General features: G+C 40.7%; 2 protein-coding genes across 18 annotated transcripts in view; one reads left to right on the top strand and one right to left on the bottom strand.

The window, feature by feature from the left end:
- LOC124181132 (4-coumarate--CoA ligase 1-like) overlaps positions 1-15,555 on the bottom strand; it is a 52,732-nt gene extending 37,177 nt beyond the window's left edge. Inside the window, exon 1 of the mRNA XM_046567395.1 lies at positions 15,439-15,555. The gene's annotated coding sequence lies outside the window, so the exon portion shown is untranslated. The remainder of the gene's footprint in view (positions 1-15,438) is intronic.
- The window catches only part of LOC124181131 (cAMP-specific 3',5'-cyclic phosphodiesterase), a 276,361-nt gene that overhangs the window by 210,012 nt on the left and 39,702 nt on the right, over positions 1-26,647 (top strand). For 12 of the 17 annotated variants that reach the window (XM_046567391.1, XM_046567390.1, XM_046567387.1 and 9 more), the window contains 5 exons: positions 1,751-1,783; positions 2,816-2,836; positions 19,578-19,679; positions 20,425-20,489; positions 21,522-21,634. In XM_046567391.1, the coding sequence (XP_046423347.1) occupies positions 1,751-1,783; positions 2,816-2,836; positions 19,578-19,679; positions 20,425-20,489; positions 21,522-21,634 (334 nt within the window). Of the gene's footprint in view, positions 1-1,750; positions 1,784-2,815; positions 2,837-6,704; positions 6,840-10,273; positions 10,959-19,577; positions 19,680-20,424; positions 20,490-21,521; positions 21,635-26,647 lie in introns of those variants that run through there. The other 5 variants (XM_046567393.1, XM_046567378.1, XM_046567379.1 and 2 more) reach the window with 5 other exon arrangements.

The following is a 26,647-nucleotide window of genomic DNA, read 5'->3' on the forward strand; positions in this document are numbered from 1 at the left end:
ACATGATTGTTTTCAAATACGCAGATCGTCGCGTATCAGTGAAAATAGAATTCACGGTTATTATCCAAATTTTGAGATCACCTCTTTTTTAACTACTCAACTATACCGAACGCACAAATTAAAAAAACCAATGAGCGATAATGAAAATGAATTTAGAACTCGATATAATTAATTTTTATTGAACCTTGATTTCGAATCACTTGTGACTAAAAAGCCCTTGGCAAATATACTTATGCATATTATGCGTGTTATTCGTCATGTATATATCATGCTCACCTGGGGTGAACGAAGGCCAAGGTAATTCAGCCCAAGACCGCAAACATTCGCGTCTCAATTCCTAACCCGTAGAGACATTTGAATGGTATTTTCAATCATAATTAATGTTCTTCTCTCGGTTCTCGTTCTTCCACCCCGTTCTACCGCAGTTTTACCTCGTATGGAAAGTATGACGTCACGGCTGACCCTGCGACTACGGTGAAATTATATAACAAAATGAGTATTCATACTCTTCTCGATACCTAACTCGAGTTGTGTCTAAACGTCATAAAGCGCGACTGCAAAAAAAATCCTTAACGATGGTTTGTCACGGGTATTTTTTTCGTATACTTTTTTACTCCACCAAATGAAACGGAGCTGATCCGACATAATTCACGACCAAATTAATCTAGCCATATCTATTTGCAGTTTGGATAATCTCAATAATTATTACTCGTTTCCCGTGAGGCTCCCTGAAATCTATTTTTGCAACCGCAATGCTCGCTCATTTCAATCTTATGAATGAATTATTGAACTTTGATCAAGAAATTAATACCTGACCGTGACACGGTTTCTGTAAATAGATTCTTGAGATGCCGAAGGCGTCGGCCCTTTTATCCTTCTTTCTCGATTATTTCCAATATCGATAAATCAATTACTCACCTACTTTTTCGATTACAAGTATTTTCGATATCGAATGTTTGAAAGGCCCGAAAAAGGATTTAAAAACGGTATTGAATAATTATCATCATTTCTTTATTAAAAAAGATTCTAAGCAACCGTTGTGTCGTATAATTGTCACGGACATATTGACGGTGTTCGTTACATTTTTTTTTTTATTTTAAACAATCAAATTTCTTCTTTGCAAAGCCGAATGAAAGGAAAGCAGTTGATTTTTCAAAAATTGTGTATAATATGAAGAAAAAAAAAAGAAGTCGTATGGCATGTTACTCGTGTCAACGTAGGCGACTAATTTTATGTTTTTTTGTCATCCATTTGGTAATTATTTCATATCTTTTCGTCGCGTGTTTCAGTCTGTTAAAAATCATTTCTATTTCTACAATGTGTATCTGTGTGTAGTTAGAAGATATACCACATTGTTTTGGTGAGGGTATATGGTGCTTGCAAAGAGAGTTGATTTATTTTCTATACCTTGTAACAATTTAATTTTTGTGAGCTTGGGTATTGGAACTGTCCTCTCGGAACGCGGTACCGAGTGACCTACGCTACAATTTACAATTCCCCAGCTTTTCTCCGACGGTACATAACTTGATGTTTTTAAGAATTTATCATCGAGCTTGAAACCAGATTTTGCCGGTTTTATTCCTTTCATTCATCGGTTCTGAGATACTTGACCGGAATACATTGCGTAGCATCACTCGTTACTAAAGTCCTCGGAGTTTGTCAAAAGCGATGGTAAAACATAATCAATTAAACGCTTTTAGTGGGTGTGGGATATGATAAAGTCATTGCATTTGTGATCCTTGGGTTACAGGTTCAAAGAGACAGAGCCGCCTGTCGAGCGCGCGTATGTACTCTTTTCTATATTGCATTTACGTTTCTTAGTTCCTTCTTAGACGTTGACTAATGGGTTATAATCCACATAGCTAACACTACTTTCTTCTGTCGTATACAACACATAAAAAATAACAGCTTGTCACTTTCAACTATAACGATATACCTACGTATATATTCTCAAAATTCTCGCTTCTGTACTTATCGCCTAATGTCACAAAGTCTTTATTACTTTACTACGTACAAGTAGTTTGCATGTGTAGCTAAAATTTTCCTGTCGCATAGCAATTTATGTGCCTGTAAAACTTGGGGTGAATTTTCAATACCACGGATAAATATGTATATCGTCATTTTACACGCTGTTATCTTTCAGTAAAATTAATCGTAAGTGGTACTTAAATACGACGACCCTCGCAAGTCGACATCCGAGTTTGAAAATTCACCGTTTTCTTTGACACTCTGTAGCAAGTGACGCTTACCTGCTATTTTACTGACTACTGCTTCTTCAACTATTTCCTGACTCTATTTCTCTGACACCACACTGCACCAGATTTTCTATGAATCTGAGGTATCATTTTTTATACATCATACATTTATTGCCAATTGTTTCACTAATATTAAAATACTTATACTTAACCCAATGTAATTTTGTGACGATTACACATCCCTTAACCCGAAAAATTTCTCATATGCGAAATTTAGAAAATTGTCATACTTAGATAATCGAGAGTGCGTATTCGTGAAGTTGTGTGGCTGAAATTTTTATTTCACGAGTAGAGTCCGCCTGTAAGATTCAGGTCTGATGTTTCTTATCGTCGAGACAGTTTCACGGTGCAAAATTTTAACCGTGAGTTACATCACGAGGCACAATGATGTAGTTATGACGTGAGATTCGATTGTGTACGTAAATTCCCTCTACCTACGTCGACTCTTCGATAAAGAGGTTGAAATTTTCATTTTACACTAACAAGGAGGGACGTGTATTCGTTGCAGCATGTCAATATAATGGAACTTTGGTGAAATAACAGTAAATTTTTATTTTCAGGATATTTACCGATCAGTACAGGTAAGTCGCTTCAAGTAATTCTAAACCTCCCATTCAGCAATTCAACGCCACAACTCGCAAAACGGAATTCTATTGTCAATACCACATTTTATCTACACTTTTATGCAATGTTGCAATGATAATATTTCACATTATTTACAAGACTATGCTAAAAAGTGCTTGAACATTTGTTTCTGACGGTATAATCGAACGGATCGGTCAAGGTTCCCGGATAAACATGATTTTTACCTATCAGTTCTTTTATTGCTGACATAAGACTGGATAGAAACCCTCGTGGTTACTTTTCCCGTAATTTCCGGCTATTTTCACCGAATCGATTGATGCAAGGAAACAGAAACCTCGGGAAAGGGTTTTCCGTACCTTACATAAGACGATCTTATGTACTGAACGGTATTCAAATGAAAGCCGTTATGTACACATAACAATACATAATACCTATACTATGCTCGCGGTTAGGTTTCAAACTGCTCAATACTCTCTAAATTTTACATCGTGAAGTGTCGCTTTTTCGCAATGAAAATCGAGTCACTCCGAGAGATTTTCACCCACAAAATATTTGGAGTGCTGTTTAATTCTTTCAAGCTTCTTTCTAAGTTTCCTCGTCCGGAGCGAGATTTCCCTCGAGAAAATTTTCAAGAGCTCTCCAATTTTCTGAATATTTTTTCTCGACTCTCCATATAAAGTAAATCCTCGTTGAATTCAGAGTGGCTCAGTTTTCGCTCCACAAAATTTAGAGACTAATTGTGAGTAAGCTGAGAATTAAGCGATCTCTGAAAGTAGCCAATCTCGATCTGAAATTACGCGTGTACTCAACATTTTACTGGTTACTTTATCATTATTGAATCTCTAACGTGTACTGTGAGCTTTCACCCGATCAATTACGAATGAAAGCATTTACGCTCAAGTCGCAAAAGTTCCACAGCAAGATCATCAACGCGCCGTAAATTCGCGGGGGTGGTTTAGTGGTATTACCGTTCCCAACCAAACCAATCTTCGTGATTGCGACATAGCACTCGAGCCCCCGTATTCATAATCTAACCTGCATTATACATGGCTGAAGGACGGAATACTTAATAACAAGTTGCGTATTAATTTGCGGGGAGTTCGGAATCAAAGCTTTTCACGACCCTAATTAATTTCCGGTTTTCGTGTCGTTTTCCAGCAAATACGAATCGACCAAAAGCTTTTCACTCTTCAATGGAAATTATTCTTCCAGCGTGCCTAACCGACTACCTTATTACACGCCTTCGAACGTTATATCGTACCTAAAGTAATACAGGATCGTCGTACCGAGTTGGCAACTTTGCAACACTTTATCTCGATACCGATAGGCCTTAACTTTTCACTTTACAACGCGTGTAAAAAGTCATTTTCCCGTCACTTATTCTTCCGCCTCGCGATCTCTTCGTTGTGTTGCAAAATTTCGACTGTCACTTATGCTCGGCCTGCAGGACGGGAAGCGATGAGAATTGTTTTATTATTTTTACATTGAAAGCGCCGAACAAATAAAAGTGATCAAATTCGGGTTAAACACCTTAAGAATCGTTTCAGCGTTTGACCGCGTGTTTTCCAAGTCGTCATGAACGAACTTTCACCTTTGCGTGCTTCGCCATGCTATTCGATTTTCGAAGGGCGTTGGCCGATCGTTTTATAATCAAAAAATATTATCCAATTTCACGTTACATCTATTATACGCATTATAATACGTTCCGTGTTTATAAAAGCCTGTGTTCGCGTAATTGTTCGTGGCCTTTCATTACAACAACATCCCGGGGTATTTCGTAATAATTTGTTACTGTGTAAGTAGGAAGTGTTTGCGAATCGACATGCTTTCATACTCGCGCTTTCACTTTCCAAATAAGCATTTTATTTCAATTTAATCGACCTATGAAGCCCGGATAACGTTAACGTGAAAACGTGCGATATGCAATACAACGATATCGCATGAATTGCCGCACGATGGCTCCGAGCAATATGGTCCTTCGGCATTTAATAATCACGAACGTTGTCGCGGAAGAATAAAAAAAAAAAAAAAATTCACCTACCCGCACGTATATGTACGTATATCTGTACGTATATACAGATATATTGGAGTATCGATTGAAGCCAGTTTGCTCGAGAGTTTACTTTTTCCGCAGGAGAAACGACGATGCTGCGGAGAATGAAAAATAATCACCTCGCTATACACCTGGTATAATAACGATTGAAGCTTGGATTTCAATCGTGTCATAGTTTGATACCCTCTCGAGTAATTACAAGTATAGAGTCAATTTTGAGTGTTTGGCTGTTTCATCATTTGAAGTGATACTCGAGGTAGCCATATTTGGAACGTAACAAGCTTCATATCGAATGTCTAACAATAAGGGTAGATTGAAGAAAGGCTCGTCATTTCCTGTGTAAGAACCGGTAATGTCGAGACCCTCGAGTATTATGATACCAGAAATGCGTAGAGAATTTCGTTGAGTTTAAGACTGAGTGATATCTATACCGGATATCTGGCAATGACGTCTATCGCTTTTTGATCGCAGCTGCGTTTCTCAGTTTGATTCCAGTCAAAATCTGACCGAGTTGTTCAACCTCTCTCATATTTTAGTCATGAAATATAATTTCTTTATTCCATTCGCTGCTGATCTTAAGTGGCAGTTGATACGATTACTTTCAAATATACGTATACGTGTATATTTCATGGGAACAGTTTTTCTCCTTACTTACGATGTAATATTTTTTTTTTCTTCTCCAAATATTTACACCATCCACGAGGTTTATCGATTTCGTTAACTTTTTTTTTTTTGTGCGTGTACAATATCACAGACTGCAGGGATAAGAGAACCTGCTAGAATAACTTAACCGAGCACATGTATAAGATGTGTGCTTACTATAGCCGATCGATAACGCTGCTTGAGTACACCTCGCAGTCCAAAGTATTTCCGATCGAAAGAGCACGCGCATCGCGTAATTCCCCCTGCCACGTTGGAAGTAAAAATTATTTGTTATTACACGTGCCTTTGAATATAACGAAAAAGAAGAAGTAAAAGTAAGAGAATTCCGTTTCGTTTAAACTTCGAATCAATATCGCGAATGTTTTGACTACGATACTCATAACGGAGTTAATTAAAAGTCGTTCCGATGAGACCGCAGTCTGGCAGTGTGTACAAATTAAACGGAACAGTTGAATGGACGCAGATCGAATTGAGCATTGTACGCATTTAACGTGAGAATTGCCTCGAGCTGAAACAAACAAACGGCGTCACGCGATAATATATCTAGATATCGTAAGCATCTAGGTATTGTGCAATTCAGCAGTGATACGTGAGTAGAAGCACATCGCGCGATGCATTCCAGGGTGTCTCGTTTCTCGTCGAATTCAGCAATTTTATACCTAGTCGATGTATCAATCACCGGCCGTGGCAATCCCTGGATGCCGCGTACAAAGCCGTAATTGCGCCTATGATGCAGGTTGCCAGCAACCGTTTTACCGGGAACGCCGCTAATTGTAAGTTGGAGGTGATCAGTCATGTTCTCATTACGGGTCACCCCCTCTGGCTAGTCGTCGCTTCCGAAGCTCGGGTAGTTCATTGAAACCCCAGCAGAAGCGACTCCTCCGCAACTCGCCTACGCTTGGAAGCTTGGAAGGTGAAAAAACGAGGCCGTGGGAGTGCGGGGGCGGCGATGGGAGGGAGGGGAAATTCGAAAATTCAGCACTTGCAGAATTTTCGAAAGCGAGTCGCCCGCACCCGTGCACCCACAACTTGCAGCGCGTTGCGCACTCTTGGCGCGCAGGTTTCCCGCGCAAATCGCTCCACCCTGATCCCCTCGCGTCTGCAGGGTCTCCTTGGATCAGTTGGAGAACACCCTGGCCAGTCTGACACCGCGACAAACGCGACTCGGTGAAGTCCCGTGAGGAACTGACCTGCCGCGAATATCTGCACAGACCCACCAACGTTGGGTTTGCACCCGAACGAACGCAGAACGCATCCTGCTGTTGTTGAGGGGATAGTCGTAGGTATGGTGAAAGTTGATCCAGCTAATGTAATGGACGCGAGGCTGTATCCTCATATATATCTGCCGAGAATTCAGCGAGTTCATTGACATGCTTGTGTTCGGCATGCCCTTTGTCTTCCTCTGGTCGAGACTGTAAACCTTGCCGTGAGACGACAACGACTTTGTGTATTTTGAATTTTGCGAACACTCGAGGTTTCAAGTTTCTCGCTTCTCGAGCCCACCTTTCGGAAAACCAATGCTCGATGTTCACCGCGTTGCATCGCTATCTGCTCTGTGATAAGAGGTTCGATGGTGGAGATAGCCTGGCAAAGAAGCCAGTACGTGTATCGTGTCGGTACGTTGGCGTTGAACCGCTTATCCCATCCGCTTCAGAATTTTAAGTTTTTAGAAATATTGCCCGTAGATCGGTGCAGAGTTGCGGCAAGATCAATGGGCTCGTAGATAAGAAAAATTGTTCAACTCTCATCCCCGCTTTCACGTTTCAGTTCACTTTCACGCTGGTCTTTCGAACTCGTTTTATTAATGGCCGCACACTTTCGTCTCAGGTTTTATAAGTCGTCGAGAAATGTCTGTGACATGCGCTAATTATAATCACCTACAGTTAGCTTGCTTCAGCATCCCTGGGTTTGTCTTTATTGTTTTCGAAGTAACTTCGCGAACAGTTGGTGGCATATACTGCGCTACTTCGAACTCCGTTTTACTTGTTTAAACGTCAACGAGTTCATCTATCATCGTAGCATCAATTTGTCTCTACGTTATAAATTAATATCGCGACGGTACGGGTATGATCGATACACTATCCGACCATTAGATTTTCACGTAAAACTTTAGCCAGTCGTGTACTTTGTACTACGTTCGATATATGGTATAATATATCAGCTTACAATACACAGCCGAAGGAGATTTATTCCGCATGAAAGATGAGGGTTGAAAGGTAACGAGATTGAAATTTTGCCCATGAAACAAGTTAAGCCTCGGTAGAACGGGAATTATTTTCTTCGTACGTATAAAGTGGAACGCATTCGGTCCGTGTTCAAAATTCAATACCCAGGCTCGATTTTCGTGAAAGCGAAACTGCGTTTGATGACGATTTCGGAATGATCCGGGCGAGTGAGTTTCCGATGCTTAAACAATGACTAAAGGAATTGATCTTCTCTATCTTCTTCGAAGAGTTTTCCATCCGTTGTAACACCGGGTGTAAGGTTCCTTTGCAAAAATTTAATTCGATAGATACGTTACGTAAGCCTATGGAGTAAGGAATCTCGAACGACTCTTGAACGAATGGCACGATGCACTTATGGTTTCGCAATTCAACGGGATGACTTGTGAATAATTCATGGCTTAGAATTTTCGAGGATTTATTACGCAAATCGTATTCACTGCTCTGCGAGCATGACTTGTAGTAAATTTGTCCACTATGCGGACTAATAACGATTAGATTACGGTATCGCTCATGATGACCTTTCGTCATTTACGACAAAATGTAGCGATGAAATATAAATTTTTCAAAAATTGATTCCACGCGTAGCACTTTTTGCATTATTACGTTTGTTTCGACGTTTGAATTACGGTGGAATTGCGTGGAAAAAATGTCTGAAAATATTTTTCCTCGTTACATAGGCCAACATAACTTTTTATGCAAACTATACTCGGAGTCACAGATCGCGAAATTTCTTAGCCCTCTCTTTCCAATGCGCAAACCTACAAACTCCCATACGACAGCAGCCAGTCTCGACGAGCTTATGAATAATGCGTCAGTACCAGTGACGTTAATCCGGTGAAGGACAAGTTGGGCGTCGAACGGAAATAGACGACATATTATACTATACAGGCTAGGTATAACCAATTCGCGAATCTGTGGATGCATTCCCACGTCGGACGGCGCATCCAATATCCACGTACTCGGGATAGTAATGCAGGAGAAATTCTAATTTCATATACCTATTTCATTCGCATTCTGATAAGATGCCGAACGGTTGTGTGACGTCCGACGCTATCTTTCGCAAAATATTTTATCCCTTTACACTCTTCAACCCGCTGCATCGTCTTGGAGTTGATTATTGACAATTTTTTTCCTTGCACTTGCGGCTAAGTCTATGGAATTATGCAAAACATTGCGAATTGTTATGCAACAAAGTACAAATCAATGACGTCGGAAAAGTAATAACAGAATAGCTGAGAAAACAGTCGGTTTGTTGAAATTCGATTGTACGGATGCGCGATAAAATATCGAGTACAATCCAATTAGTTCAGTCTTCATTCCCCTTTTTCGTCTTCTGCCAAGTATGGTACTTGCCCCAGTTATGCAAAGAGTAGTCCAACGGAACCTCACCTAGAAGCGAAGGTTACAACGTATCGAAAATGTCGCGTGAAATGTTTATTGGTTGACGATTTCCAAAGAGAATTCACGTTAACGTCAAAGTTGTCTACCGAAATTGGATTGCTGACTTTTCACTTTGCTCCGGACTTTTGAATAACGGGTGATTCCGCTGCGGCGTTGCGAGGAAAAGAATTCGAATCGTGTCGCGGTGAACTTTCGTGGTAAATTTCGTGCGACATTGATTAATTGAGTTTAAGCCGATTACATGAAGTGTAATCGTTCGTTCTCTCGGTATCCCAGAATTCCGCGGGAGGAAACGTTGTAAAACGTTTTAAGAGGCTTAACCATAAAACTATATTGCACGGAGAAACTGGTATAATTTGGCCATCGCGACAATCTTTTCGTATCTTATTTTAAAAGGCGCTAAAGATTTTCATTCCCACAGCCGCGACTCAGAAAAGTATAATAATTTCGACAGGAAGTTCGCACTGAGACTCGAGTGAACTCACCCATATATCGTGCAAATAGGTATACAATAGGTACCCGTATGACGGTATTTTCACGGCGTAGAAGATCTACAAGTATGTCATCTAAATATAGGAGTCAATAAGGAGAAGATATTTTTCCAATTTTCAGCTTCCCCGCGCTTCGAAATAAATCATACAGCACGCTGCTCTAAGTGGCTTCTCTGCTCAGCGATATCAAACCATTGCTTATAGTTCCCGATGCGTATACATATACTATATTTAACCTAATTCAAAACATCGAAGCGATCGCAGGTATTATTCGATCGACAATCTGCGCATTGATTATTTTCATTGAAAGGTAATACCTCACCGGAAATATATGTTTGCTCTAACGGACGTGCATTAATATACATAACATACATATTTATTTTCAAAAGTCTCGCGGCAAGGTTACACCTTATACTTGTATAATATTATAACGCCGCGCAGGAAGGCAGGGAGGCTGTAACGATAATAACGGAGAGAGAGAGAAAAAAAATTTCATTGCAAAACAAGAAAGGAAAAGATTCGGTAAAGGAAAACACGATCTAGTAAATCAATTACGTACATGACATGTTTCGTTTACAGAAGTTTGACTGCGCAAATTGATGTAGTGCCGAATGCTCGTGTGGATTTGAAAAAATAACCGTGTATAAAGCCGGATAACATACAACCTTGACCCAAAAGCTGTTTCTCTTCAGTAAAAATCGATCGATCCCTGCACTGTGAGAAACAGCGCCTTCGGTGTTCTGGCTCTTCTCCTCTCGCGATACCGCGTCGTTGAAGAAGAATAAGAATAAAATCAAGAAGAGGAGGAAGAAGAAGAATAAGAAGAACTGCGGTAACCAGTGTCAAACATTCAAAGCCGTGATAATAATTGGAAAAAAGGGCCCTCGAGAGTGAGAGGGCGGGATAAACAGGCTACAAGGAGAGAAAAAAGAAAGAAACGAATGCCGCAACGAGAAGAGGAAAGTAAAAAGACGCTGAAAAAATGATGGCAGAGAAGCACGTCCTTTGATAGGACTTTCGCGGAAGCGATGTCTGGATGCAGCGACGGGGAGGACGGGGACGGAGGAAGGGGCGAAAGGGGGGCGGGAGGCTTCTCGGAGCTCGCCACGGCGGCCGGAGGTCTGAAGAGGTGCGGAGCCGGAATGAGCTCCCCTTCGTTGGGGGCCGGAGCCAGCGGCGGGGGCGGCTTGCCCAGAACCCTCTCAACGTCAGCCCTTCGAGTTCGCCCGCCCCGCAGGGCACTTTTCTGGGAACAGTGCTTTGCCGCGCAGTCGAAGCGGGATTTGTAAGTGCCCATGACTTTTCTTTACCGGCGTTACCCATACCTGCAGCCTCGTATGTTATCGCCTCCCTCCCTCTCTCTCTCTCTCTCTCTCTCTCTCTCTCTCTCTCTCTCTCTCTCTCTCTCTATTTTACTCTTTTACCCTTTTACTTCTTTTACTACAATACCTGTGTCGTACCTACACGTCTGTGGCTGAACTACGTCGTCTTTCACTCCGCTGTTATTGATTCAATTTGCACCGATGAAATTCATTCCAGTCTTAATTATTCGCGAAGCAAAGAGTATATGGGTAGGTATAATGAACATACGTGTGTGTGCCGAAGTAAGGGATGAAATTGCCGTTGCAGTACGACGATTATTCCGAGATTGCTCGTCATACTGCAACGACAAATGCATCTGCTGCTGTACCACATTCAAATTTTTAGTACACACTTTTCTCCTTGGTGATTTATTTAATTTGTATCATTCTATTTTATGTGATTGAAGGTTTATTTCGTTACGACCACACGATTATCCAAGCTTGTATATTCAGGCAATACAATCTTATACTAATTTTCGATAATGCAAAATGAACCAGGTGAACTTTGTTCAACTCGAAACAGCAGGTTCGAGTCGACTGTGTAATCCTGGGTATGATACCTTAGCTCTGCAAAGTTTGGAGACGATTTATTTGTGGCTAATTATTGACCTTCCTCCTTCACGGGGAGAAGATAAGGAGCAGTTTTTACTCGAAACTGTAGAATGAAAGGGACACGTGAAGGTTTTTGGTAAAATAATAACCATGTCAACTACGTTTTTTACTATAAATGTAGAATAAATTTTACTCTGCACACTTTGGTTCTTACTAATTCTAAAGTGAATTCTGCATTTTACGAAGCATATTGAGCGACGAAACCTGAAGTATCCTGCTTCTCCTGCACTTTTCAGTAAAATCGCCTCTTTTATTCTCCTCGTGATTTTCATTTGAAATCTATTGGATCCGACTATTAATCTCTTCCGCCAGGAGAACCAATCTCTTACGCTTTGGACTTCGTCGTCGTACCCGCGTGAAATGCTTTCTTTGCTTGCTACAAAATTCACCGCGCGTCATGGGGTCGGCAACCAAATACTCTTGGGCGTTATCGCGGTAGTCCATTTTCAGAGAGACGTGTAGTCATTCCCGAAGCTTCAGAAGTTATGAAACTGCGATTACAAATTGGGTCTCAGGATATTAAACCACCGAGGCAATCTTTCTGAAAAAGAAAGTCCTCACTTTCCCGTTGGAGAATATCGGATATCAGCTGCAGGATCCGAACGTTGTGACGTGACGTGAAATATCGCGAAAAGTAATTGAGTCTCCGTGCTGAGCATCCGTTTGATCCGAAAATATAAGCATTACGAAAACAATCGGGTCGAAAAGTGTAGAAAAGCTAAAAAAGGAAACCAACCTGCCTGCGCCGCGGACACGAGATCAAGTATAAGATAATTGTACTTCAATCTCGCATAGTTTTGTGCGTCGGAAATTGCAACGATGCAATAAACGTTGTTGGAGTTTACTTTGATTCTCGTTTTACAAGAGTGAAAAAAAAAAAAAAAAAAAACATATTGCGTTACAAGTATTCGTTCGACTGCGTGATTCCGGTGATACGAAGTGTTGTTATTTATAGGTAGTGAAAGATAATTTCAGCTTTTCTCTCCGGTATCGAAGAAATATGGAAAAGGAGCGCCGTTAAGGTCGAATTAAATAGTGTTTATAACCTACGCCGTGGGATACGTGGCCTTTGAAGTGAAACCGTACGTCGGTACTAAGAAGATCGTTCGGGTTATTCACGCACCACGTAATGTGACGGCCGTGTTCGACGTCACGGAATCACGTTTCATAACGTTCTATATGGGCTGAATCTCTCACACATTCGGAAGAATAAATATACGGGAGAAGGAAATATTAATTCCACATCATGTATAATTCATTCCTGCGCCATTAGTACCTACTACGTTGAAACGAGCTGGTATTTTTCCTCGTCGAAATTTCGCGTCAAGTAACGAGAAAGAGGAAAAACAGATGAAAGGACTTGATACCGAGAGTGGAAAAACAGGGAAATTCAGGTCCATGTTCTTACCCTCCGGAAAGTTAATTTACAACGGAAATTTCGACCCTCAATGAAGACAACCACGTTTTTCTAAATATAGGCCTCGACGATTCACGAGATATCGAGATGCTGCTGCTCTCTAACCTCGCAAAGTAAGTTCTCATTTTACAGTGTCGCTGTCGAAATCTCGACAACTCGCAGTCAAAGAGAAATACATCTGTATAATATACCGGCGAAGTGAAAGCAGACGAATTGAATTTTATCGAGAGTGCTGTGTAAGGGTTTTCATTCTCTTTTCTTTTTTTTTTCTTTATTTTCTTCATTCCTCATCATCTTCACGTAGGTGGATTCCAACTACGTTTCTACATCAGGAAACAAAGCTGGGAGTAATTTTCTATTACCCTGCATTACACGCCCCCGCGTTACGATGAGTGAAACGCGAGATGTTGGGGTGTTCGCAAATTTTTATCCCCTTCTACCCACAAGCAGCTGAATTACAGCTTCTCCGGGGATCTCATCGGGCGTGAAAGTCCCGCTAACAGCTTACCCGCGTTCATGCCCACCGTATTTGCAAGGGAAACAAACGGATGTGAATTGCGTCGAAGTTCGCCGTCGGTTAACGCTTCGCAAAAGTTTTGCAGACGGTGGGGCTGGCAGAGTTACAATGCGAATCGGAAATCGTATCGCGGTCGTCCGAATTTGGTTCCATTCAGTTCTGCCCGTTTCACCGCGGTCATTCAACGGAATAACAAGCGAAACCAACGAGCTGATCAGAGGCATTTAATTGGCCATCTAGATACGCAGAGCTGGAAATCGACGCCTCGTTCCTTTGTCCAAAGAATTCAAAGTATTTAGCGAACGCCTGAGTGAGACGATTAAGTTTATTGATTCGATCGCACGATCGTGTTCGATACTCGTTTCTTCTGCAAATATCGACCCATCGCATGTACGGAAGGCCTGATTCGGACTTTTGAAGATCGGAACTTCGTGCTGAGGCCGCGATTCGTTCGTTAATTCCGTAGACCTTTTCCAATGCTGCTTGCCTTCGACTGCCGAATCATGATTTTCATCGTGAACCTTCGCCGCTTCGCAGCAACAACTTCCAACAACTCAAACTTACCTACGCGCGGGAGGGTGAATACCTACCTTTCTAGGGAATTACAACTTCTCGCTAACTGAATTTCATTGCTCGAGTTGTGTTAGCTTAAGCCGCGCGAATTTGAAGCTTCTTTGAAGAACAAGTGCTCGCTGTCGGCTCACGGTAATCGCGACAAGTGCGCGAAAAATACACAATACGTAAAACGAACGTGCTTTGAAGCGTTTGAAACATGAGAAATCACGACGAGCGAACCTTTGATTAATTGAAAAGGTTTACGGAAATTTTTCACCATCTTCCGTATCATTATTCTTGTCATTTGGTTTGTTGCGATTCTTTTAACGATCCGCTCTTATGTAACAGTAGATTTGCACGTCGCGTACAACACACGCTTGTATTCAGAACAATGACTTCAAATTTTCGCGGCCAGTCGAGCTGGAAACGTGACAAGAATTCGTACCGCATCAGAGTTCCCGGTAGGTAGCGGAAAATAGTGAATCCTGATATCGCCACGCCAAAATTGGACGACTAATTCTCAGTTTTGGAAATTTTTAATGAACGTGGAAAATTGACTCACTTCCTTGACGACGTGACGTAACTCGACGCAGATACGAAACGATTTCTTTTTACGGTACGAGACTACAACAAATCTGACAGGCGGTGTATTTACGTTTCATTACGGTTGGAAAAACTGAATATTCTTTTTTCTTCGTATGAAAATTAATTCTCTTTGAGCGTACGAAACAAATAAATAACGATGAATTGCTGCCCTCATAGTTTCACGGAAATAACTCGCAGTTGTGCAAAATTCCAAGTCAAGATACCCTACTTTTCAAGTATCGATTGAACGTGCTGAGTTCAAATCGATACATCGATGAGTCTATAAAAGAACGAGGTTGCACTCGAGCGATGAACTTTGTTCGTGTTGCGAGGTTGAATAATGAATCTGAAAAACAATTTCAGTATTGTGTATCACAAGTTCAAAATACCTCCACTCAAGGTAACGGACTCCGATCCTTAGACTTGAAATTCGGGTGAATAATTGCGAATGCTCAATGCTTTTCATGCGGGCACTGCGAACGATCAAAAATAGCCTTTCCATGCACCTTGGTATAATTAATTTACGCCGGATCCATGTAGTCCCGAGTTTACTTCGATCGCCTGAACTTGCATAAAGCCCGGATTAATTATAGTAGAAAAATGCAGATATCCGAGGGTGAGATACCGCATGACCCAGTTGAGGAGCTTGTAGTCAAGTCACACTCTGACCCTGGCACAGGGCATCATATTGATCGCGAAAAACAACCATTAGACAAACCACTTGTCGCCTGCAGGACGCCGGAAGAGGTTCTCTCCGCAGTGGCTGTTAGACTCGAATCTAGAGTCGTTCGTTAACCCTGCTCTCCCGAATCAGCGGCAGAAACGTCGAAGAAAGTCAACCTCTTGGCGTTATTACGCAACACATGTTTCAGTTACGCGAAAATATTAAATCCCGATTATCAGAATGAAAAAATCAGTCAGTTTTATACACGTAAATTAGTTTGTAAAATCTTACTATTATTCACGTCCGGTTCCAAAGCTCATTTCTGTCAAGACTGATTTTCATTTCTACCTAACGCACGACATTCAAATATTATCGACATAAGATCCCGTGAATACGACATGCTCGTTACCAAGCAAATTTGCAAAGAGTCTATTCCGTAATTCTACGCAATTAACTTAATTGCTTAATTCACTGTCTCGGTAGCAAGATGATGTTCTTACATATGAATACGTCAGTGAGATTTGGTTATATATATATATATATATATATATATATATATATATATATTTACCTGTTTCTCCCGTACACCTACGTATCTGCTGTTGTTGCTGCCCGATTATTTTAATGCGTATCAAAACACAACGTAGAATTTCCACGTATAGTTTAAATCAGGTAGCCATGGACGTTTGAAAAGGAATTAAGGGTGTGCCCTAGTCGACTTCGACGTTGTCGTATGTATCTCCAAATATGTATCAAAATCGACGTGTTTGAAACGCGAAAAAGGGCTCGACAGCCCCTGAACAAAAAAACCTCAATGAATTTTCATTCGACATAGAAATAAAGAAATGGCACTGATTCTACGAAATCGCAGTAGTAAATTCGTTAAATTCATACCATTTCTTTAATTCTGCGTGAAATGAAAATGAGTTGGAGTGTTTTTGTTCAGAATTGCGTAGAGAATGGAGCTGTTAAGCCTTATTTCGTGTTCGAGATACGTGCACTTCGACGTTTGGAGGTAAATGCGTCAACGTCGAAATCGCCATGGCAACCCCTCAACACTTCCAATATCTCTATTCGTTTCGAATTCAAACATAAACGGGATTCATCTATTCCCCATACTTTGGCTCGACTTACCGTGATCTTGAAACGCTTTTAGGTGGTAGAAAAATAATAATATCCTACTGGAAGGATAGTCGGAAGCCTTCGAAGCTGCGGCACGTGGCTTGACACAATGTTATATATATATATATACGTTTCGGTAAACTACCATCGTTTCACGTTACTTGTTTGAGATGAGAATCTTGGAAAAAGTGAAATCAATCCCATCGCCTCCGAGTAGTCTAATCACTTTCCGGAAATAACCTTATCTCCTGAAGCCTCTCAAGCGACCCCGGATCAGAAGCTTATTGTTAGTGACCTTAGTTACTACCGATGACGCATTGGTCAAGGGTAGGGACCGTATTGGCTTCCCCCGATTGATCCCTTGTTTGTCCTACCGCGCGAGCCAGAACCCTGTGTCATAGGTAATTCCAGGAAATCGACATAGACCAAGTGCTTCGGGCACTTTAGACAAGATGGAAGATCAATGGCGGTGTGAGATCAAGGGAGGCTTCGTGCTCCGGTGCGTCGGTGGGAATATTGACCGCGAACTTGCGCCGTCATTAATTAATTAACCGTCGATCGGAACTGCGTCAAAAACGTAGCTCTCCGTCGATACCAGAGGTAGGTCTGAACCTTGTCGCTTGACTCGTCCTCGCAGAAACCAAAGCCACGTGACGTGATTGTGAAGGGCATGAAACGAAAAGCCTAACGGCCAGAGACGCCAACAATGGAACTCGCCATGGTTAGCATCGTTTTTCGAAATCTCTGATAGACGTTGTCAAATATTTCCGAGATTCATCGAGTAAGGCCCGTCGGTGGATCGCAGTTCCACTCGGAACGCTCTCTCCTTAAGACGTGCTGTATTTTAAGATGATCAATGAGATCGCGAATTTTATCTCGGTATTCTACCGCGCAAAATGTCTACGAGCGCTTATACGGGTATGCACATGTATCGCATATTGTAAATACGCTTTATACCACCCACGCGACGGGTATAAGGTATACCTAAGGGTAACGGATAGATGCAGACAGAGTTCACCTCGAGACACGTAGGAGGATGGATGGATCGCGAACTCATAGACATCAGTGGGCGGATATTCGTCTGATCCAACACAGCGTAAATAATATCGGAGCATAATATCACGGTGAAGAATAACGCGGAGAGACGGAGATTCTGGTGAACTTTGAACTTTGAGAAGTGGGTGCTGCGAAACGGCTATCTGTGATGTCGAATTATATCTATACACCTGAAGGCGAGACACGTACCTGCCCACGTCGATAACATATTAATGCGCATGGCAGGCAGGTTTCATTTATATATCCGATATCGCGGACTTGATTCTCGCCGAGACCAACTTTCGATCGACAGATATGCATCGGAGGCAAGACTCAACCGGGTGACATCTCATTTGAATAAATCGAGGCCGTAATTATTCGGCTTCGGGGATCGCGAATTCGGCGGAACAACCTGAGAGGCCCAAATATCTCTTATACCTAATCAAATTCTCGTTGTACGCGCTACACTCGGATTTGATCCTTTTTTTTTTAGTGCCAAAGGCGTGGGTAGGTTTAAGAATTTGGCAAAATTCTCTATCGGACGAGAGTGAGGGAAACGCCGCTGTTCGTGGTACGCGATATTGCCGGAGGAAACAGCTGACGAGTATTACAGGATTAATAACAGCAGGAATCTCACGATTCATCCTCATTGCAGAATGATGTAAAGAAACTCGACTGTTGCTTGTTGCCTGAGAATTTCATTCTGTGAATATTTTTACCCAAAGAGATGAAGAAAAGGGCGCAAACATAGATGCGATAGATTTGAATAAATCGATTACAATGTCTGGCAATTTTTTTTCAAGTCTTGTATCATTTTGCCAAATTGCTTTGTGGAATTTTTAGAAACAACGCCCTGCTGCTTACTCGTATACGAGAGTACAGTATTCAAATATTATGAAAACGGAAAATTTATCTCCCGACAACGCGCCTGACAAAAAAAAAAAAAAAAATCGTTCAAAATAGTGAGGCCAGCCTTATTGTCAGCGTGCTCGAAAATCTCTCACCGCAAGTGTCTTTTAAGAAACAACGGTTTCAATTCAACGTTTTCATGATTGCGTTTCTTTCTTCCTCTCATCTTGCCTTTTTTTCGTCCTTCTCCTTTTTCAAAGTTCAGAGAAATCGTTGATATATTAACTTTCGCCCACTCTCACCGTTGGATTGGCCGGTGAGAGAAAATTGTTTTATATTTTCTGCACTTCAATAAACTTTATTATTTTAATAATGTTTGTCCTCTGTAGTTTCAAACCGTACCCAACAGTTGTTTGATACCCTTTGGCAAATATCATCAACCATACGAAATAACGTTCGAAACAACAAATTGTTTGTTTTATCAAATAAATTCTATCAGTTCACCCTGGAATTTCATTGCAGATTTCATCGTGGCTTGTGTTTTCAATATTATTTCTGTCTATCTGGATATCTGGATTTTATTTTTGATATTATTATTATTATTGTTGTTGTTGTTGTTGTTGTTGTTGTTGTTGTTGTTGTTGTTGTTGTTGTTGTTGTTGTTGTTGTTGTTGTTGTTGTTGTTGTTATTGTTATTGTTATTTTTTCCCATCGGTTTAGATAAACGGGAGATTTTCCCCCTGTAGAAATGTATACGAGTGGAAAGAGTTGTTATCGCAACGTAGGATGAAAGTCTTTCTGTATGAGTTCCACATTGAAAGAACGAATTTATACGTAGGACTGTATAGCGCAATAGACGTATCACTTGAACGTTGTTTTGAAACAATAATTCAAGAAAATCTTTCACCGGCTTACCGGATCTGTTTCTTCTCCGTACTAAGTTCCGGCACAAAAGTTATACCGAAAGTTAAGACGGTTGTTGAGTTGTGGCGTTATATTGCGATTCATTTTGCACATATATTATAATCGTATCTAGATAACATGTATACAATACTATGTATACACATGATACGCTGACGGAGCGGCTTTGCAAATCGAATTCAAAAGTTATACGACACGATAACAGTTACAAATCGTGGCTGGACTCGTTGAACACGAAGTTGAATAATCATGTTTATAATTTTCAGTCATGGGGAGGATCTCATCGTCACACCTTTTGCACAAATTCTTGCCTCGCTGCGTTCAGTCAGGAACAACTTCTTGTCCCTCACGAATGTACCAACAAACAAGTGAGTACACTGAGCAAAATTTTATTTCTATTAGTAGCTAGAAAAATTCAGTATAAAACTGTTTGAATATTGTTGTAATTACGAAAATCGAGGCACGCGTAACCATTTTGCGCTATCCGTCGATCCTTTTTCGCTAATTGCAGCGCAAAATAAGTTTGTTCGGTTTACTCTGCTTTTTTAGCTAAACAAAGCTTTAACAAGTCAATTTATTGTTGCAGAAGAATTAAGTTTTCGCAACAGTTACAAGAAAATATAGTATCAGTTATCGTAATGAGAAAGAATAGTAACGGATACTAGACTTTCCGGTGACAGATAGATAACTAATTTTCATTTCTTCCTACCTAGAACTATATTTTTCGATTGTAGTAAAAAATGAAAAAAGTAAATGACTGAGCGGCAACCGGAATTGAAAATTTCTCTCAGTGTATAGAGTGAAAAATTTGTATTCAAACCAATAACGCTAAGCGCGGATATTCTATATTGTCTGTCGAACGCAGGCTGAAGTCGATCCCTAAAAATGTGTTTCTCATAGCAATAACGGATCAACAATGAGAAATGAATATTTTATATTTCAAACCAGAGAAGTAGGTAACAAATTTGATCGCTCAAATCATCCTGCTGTATGTGTATAGATTATTTCGCATCAAAGCAACACCAAAAAAAAAAAATAAAATAAATAAAATAGAAACTAGGTAAGAATCGTGCGTCAAACCACCAATCATGACAGACTCGTATAATTTTTCAGATCACGAAGGAGTAGCGGGGCTCAGGGCGGTAGCACGCCACAGCCGCGGAACCTGGCGCCAGGAGGTAAAGTGTTGAATGAAATTGATAGGTATATATGTGTGTGATATACATATACATATACATATATATATATATATATATATATATATATATGTATGTATATGCATATAACACACCCTTTCATTTCGAAGCTCATTGCGCTCGGGTCGGAATCTACGGAAAGGGAGTTTGAAACGCAAGCGTATTTCCATCAGACTCTGAAATACGCGTACGAAAAATAGGGGCGAAAGTCGGAATGTCGTAAAGTTGTTAGACGAAGGTGACGAAGGCCACTAACTTTTGTAGACACTGCAAAATTTGCGACTGAAATTGTACGAGAGCTTCATTTCCGTAGGATTTTCTTCTCGCCGCCCCCCGGGAACTTGGCCCCTCCTTCACCCCCACCCTCAACTCTCGCCCTGCATATATTCTGTCTTACCTTGTGTCGTCGGACAAATTGCCACAGTTTCTACCCGGGACTTTACACGGACGACTGGCCGCGTTGAAACTTAAAATCGGCTTACTTCTTAACGCGCGTGCTACATCACGCCACCCTTGGATGCGGGCGTGCTTCTTCGGAGATAACCTGCAACCGGAATAAATCGAAAAGTATTTATTTTTTATTTCATTTTTTTTCCCAGTGTAAAATTTCTCCGAAATTACAACGCGTTATCATCCTGTTCAGTGGTCGCTGTTTGTGGTTGGAGAACTAAGGCGAACAACTTTCCACATGTTGGTTTCTCCAATGTTTCATTATTTCTTTGTCACTCTCCCTCTCTATCTCTATCTCTATCTCTATCTCTATCTCTATCTCTCTTTCTCCTTTTCTCTCTTTTGCGATTAAGATCCCGCGATGAGCTTCGGCGGATTTGGCAAGGTAGCTGTTGTCCTAATGTAGAAACTTGTGAAAGGTTCGGGACAAAACAGTCCCCGAGCCTTCAGCTTCCTTTACAAGGTATCAGTCGGATCCTTTGTCAGCATAGTTGGGATTTATATAACGTCGTCGAATCAACGAGAGATTTAATGTTTTTGTTCAAGTCAAGTTTATTCTTTCAGACGAACCCTACATGAAATTGGCTGTCGAGACGATAGAAGAACTCGACTGGTGTTTGGATCAGCTTGAAACTATACAAACCCATCGCTCCGTATCGGACATGGCGTCTCTCAAGGTATTTGCTCAAATCTTAAATATCATATTTTCACGTACAAGTGTGCGTGACTCGATATGTTACGGTTCACGGGATGAGGAAAAATCTCTATCTCCGAATCGTCTCTATCACCGAATCCGTACTTAATACCTACGGTTAACGATCCGACCTGTATAACATGTATAAGGCTGCGAAATCCTTTTAATACAGCCTCCAAGTTTATCCTTACTTAAATAACAAGGCCGATTGCCTAATCGCAATTATAACACCCCGTTTGAATCCAGTTATTTTGATCAAAAGTTTGGTAACGATCAATTATGACTAATTTTACATCGTAATACCAGAAATTTACAATTCGGCGACAGAGATTACGGAACGCGATAAAATCCCCCCTTCCTTGTATACTCTGCGAAGCCAGAAACAAAGAACACGCGAAATGTTGGTGGTGTATAAAATTCGGAAATTTGCAAAATTTACGATCACTTAATGCATGGGTTATATTGCGTTGTGATACATCTGACAATATACTCAGCCATCGGTGTGTTTAATCAAGGTCTAATTGCACGTCATAAACGTGTAAAGAGCTTTTTACCTATCCTTACGTCACCGAGATGTCACTCGCAAGCCGCACCATCTGAAAGAGGTGTCACATTTGCATGCGAATACGCGTTATTAATGTTCTTAATACCGTGAATTAGCATTGCAAATTATGGTCAAAACGCATTTCACGACAAACGATAATTCACCATAGGCGGAGAAATTCCCTCTTATACTCGATATAAAACACGGAATGAATAATTAGCAATCTCGTGTGCCGCCAACTGCGAGGAAGCGGAAAGGACAAATTGCAGAACTTTTCGGAAAGGAATAAGAGACGCGCGATGGTAACAAAATTATACCAGGATACATGGCGCCGAGATTCGGCAGCCTGTTCATTAAAAGTCTACAAAAGTAAAGTAAATTAGAATATTGCGTCAGAAGTTTTTCATGTAACTTTTCGCTATTCGTGTCAGATAAATAAAGGCGCGCCTTTACACGTGCAATAGACAAGGAAATGAAAGTCTGCGGTTCAATCTTCAAATATTGCTGAACAACTGGGTCGCAGGAACGATTGCGGCACTTTTTTAAGTATCAGAAATCACGATGTGTTTTCAACGACGATCCGTGAAAGTTTAAAGAGTCGTTGAATTGAATTTTCGAGCGACTGTTGACTTGTTTTTTTGAAAATTAATATACAATAAAATCTGAAATATCAAAGAAAAGTTCTCCGAAGTTCCTACCAAATATCATTAGCATATAAGACCAAAAAATTGAATTTTTTTTCAGCTTTCGTGAGTAAACAGGGTCCTGTAAAATTATTTAAACAAAAGCTTACCCGTCTCATTATCCAATGGAGGAAAACCGTGAATGTTGAGCTGCCGCTTGGTTCGACCCTAACCTTTTTTTGTAAAATGTTTTTTTTAACAAACATTTTGTATAGCGAAAAAGACGGGTGGAAAATATATTACCGAATATTCCAAGCTCAACCTTTGCAGGTGAAAGTGACAATGCGTCAAGCTTTCAGTTACAGAACGATACTGAAATGGAGGGGAAAAAAAATTCTAAAAAATCAAAATCAATTCTAATAATGAGTAACAAGGTAAAAATATATCAGCACAGAATTTTAAAGCTGTTCAGATATTATTCCTTGTTTTTCATTCGTATTTTAATGCATCACAACTGGACGAAAATTTTGCGTCCAATTAACTCGAATACGTCGCTGGGGGTGAATTTAACCCGAAACATTTTTCGAACTCGTCGTAGAGTAGCTTGGTCGTGGAAACGGGCCTCGTGGCACCATTATTCATGCGAAATAAAGACCTTTTTTCGACATTTTAGCACTCTCTTTAACTTGCCGATGTTTTAACCATACTTAAACAATCAATTTTGGTGAGGAAAACTGAGAGCTTTTTCTGCGATCCTTAAACAATACTTATACATTTTCTTTTTTAGATTTTTAGAACTCATTTTTCAAGCAAAATATCATTCATTCAATATCAGAATTACATCTCGTCAGACCGTTATGCGATTCTACCGAGGTGTGGCCTACTGGAGTTAAATTACTTTACATGAAACCTTGACGAGTGAATGTATGGAAAAATGTTCAAATTAATTCAATCTCATGAAGCTTGATCGATAACCTCTACGGATAGATCATTAGTGTATAATGATTTTGATAACTGTTACCGCGTGAGTTGCTACGTCGATTAACGGTAAAATCATTTTACTTTTTTATTAGAACTATTAGACAAAATAATCATCCTCCTAAGAGCCTAGTAAACGTATAGATATAAGGTTTGAGTTACAGATATCAGGTATTTAAATATTAATCAGTTTGATTTCGGAAAAAAAAAATACGCATGGTAATTCACCGTCAACTCTGATGTATAGGAATGTTATAAAAACAATATTACATCTAATCGATGAATTTGATTGAGCGTGATCATATAATACGACGTAAGAATGAAAAGTAAGATTTGTTGAACGACCGCCTGACGTTCATCAATTCGTACGACTTGTATTTGGATGTTGGTTGCATGTACGTATAGTAGCAGTTGGGAAAGATGAATATTTTAATTTTTCAAATGACAAGTTCATTGCGGATTTCCGTTGCGAAAGACGCTGTTTTTCGACACGGTGTAACGCGAACTTTTTGATCCGTGGAAAAGCCATCATCGTGGTTTGTCCGTATGACATCTCCGTGGAGTTTGAAGAAAGTATCGCATCACTCGATCGCGTGACAAATTCCGGAATAATGTTTGCAGCGAACGAACGAAACTCGGTTGGCTCGTTGGACGCGTGCCAATGCGCGGGATATCTTCTAACCGCAAGGAAAAAAGATTTAATTAATTCTGAGCGACGACTTGGTGCGGTAATTCCAAACGCGTATCAGATGAAAGGAAACGCGAAAGTTCGAAGAAGAAACTTCATCTTTGATACGATTGCAAGGGTAGGAAACTGCCAGGGACCTTCGACATTGGTCATACAAAATCGTTGAGTCGTACTTCTTATTCCGAATACGAATTCAATTAGTTCTGCGAATTCTATCATTTCTCCATACGTACTGAGGAAAAATTGTATCGCAATCAGAGTAGTCGGGGAATTGTTACAACTTTCGAATGCTTCGTGCTCAAACGTGTTTTTCCTTCGTTCACGTTTACACCTTGGCAAAAGTATTTCACCTGTAAATCAGCATTTCGTTACGGAATTAGAGAAAAGAGCATCATCTTCGCGCGATGCAAACGTAACGAGACAGACGATGTGACGTCACGACGGTGACGCTTCGAACAAATAAACCTGACTGTTCGTCTAACTGTAGCGATGATTCGGCTCGTCGATGACTCGTTTTTACGATCAATATACATATATATATATATTTTGTTTCCATGCAGGAAATTACGCTAAATTGAACGTTCGGACAAGAATTACGTTGGTGCTCTGTTACACGGAGGGTATTTGAATTGTGTTATTTAACGAAATTGATTAAATTTCAAATCAAATATCAGACGGTTAACCGTCCCTCGAGGGCCGTAATATCTAATGATCAGTGAACAACGTAGCTTAATGACCTGACTAATGTCTGCATCGAATAACGATAGCCGACTGAAACAGAAAAAGTTTGCCGAATTTGACGAATACGAGTCGATTTAGTTTCTACCGATATCGGCCCGCCCTGATAGATATATCGAACAGCTCACCGGTTCGCTTTTCAGAAATTCCCGCCGACGACTAATTCATACGAAAATCACGAAGCGGCTTCGTCGCGGACGAGGGAAATCATCGCGTGATTATCGTATAAACTTAACCCATCAACGTAACGCGTAACGTGTACGCAAAACGTGAATCCTGCATGACGTTTGCGTCAGTCGCAGGTATAAGGCAACATTCTCGAGCGAAATTTGGCGGGTAACAGATAGCTGCTGTACTCGTATGTATACTTATATTAAACCGAGCGTGAGCTGCACTAATTAACCGTTCTATTTCATCAATATTAATTGGTCCGAGCGGCTGACGCAGATGGCCAGCCGATCAGCTGGCCGTCTTTGACTCGTCGTCGTTGCACGTCAGGCGACCAAACGCGTTTCTTATTTCCTGCATCCAAAATCGTCGGCGTTGCGTCACTGAGAATTGGGTCTTTCACACTTTCGTCAAACCTGATTCCCGGCGTAATTTTCTATAACACCGTTAAAAATTCGCTAATTGGTGAATTATACGTGCCGAATTGGACTCCGCATAGAAAGCAGATTCGACAGGTTCGACCATTTTTATCACCAACTCCGCTTGACGACCTCGAGTCGTCTTAGGTATATATACGAGGAAAAAGTGCAGGGTACTCTCGTCACCCGTTAATTCGTATACCGATTCTAAATTCCGAACTACTCTGTACAAGCGCCGACTGTGAATCGACACGTGATACTCTATTTTAACATCGCGAATTGATTTGCGGACCCGCAATAATGGAGGTCAACTACCGGCTGTTACGCGGAATTGAATCACGCATATCGGCGCGATCTTTCTCGGCAACATTTTTCACCGATCGAAACGATTATTGGTGTGCATGCGGCGATCGAGTGATCATCGTAGATCACGTGATCATCGTTACACGTGTCGGTCAAACCAGGGTGAAAAGTTGCGACATTTCAAACGGGTTGCGAAAGATATTCGTCAAAGTCTAGTTATTACAAGAAAAACCTTTCAATCGGGTTATTCGATTTTTTTTTGGGGGGGGGGGGGGGGTAGCGGAAGTACAATTGTACTTTTCCTGTATATTTTCCGAGACTGAATGTGAATCTGATATCGAAATTGAATGAGATTTATATGAATATTTATTGTGAGGCAGTACGATTTTGGTCGAAGAATAGGCGCAAACCCCAATTCTATCTATATGGAACCCCATGGAGGGTGAAAACTACCCCTACACATTGAATCTTGTAAAATTAATGGCCAGTCTGAGATATCTGTTTGTCAACCAATGAATTTCATGCGTTATTAGTG

This window comes from Neodiprion fabricii, chromosome 4, assembly GCF_021155785.1.
Source record: "Neodiprion fabricii isolate iyNeoFabr1 chromosome 4, iyNeoFabr1.1, whole genome shotgun sequence".
Lineage (NCBI taxonomy): Eukaryota > Metazoa > Arthropoda > Insecta > Hymenoptera > Diprionidae > Neodiprion > Neodiprion fabricii.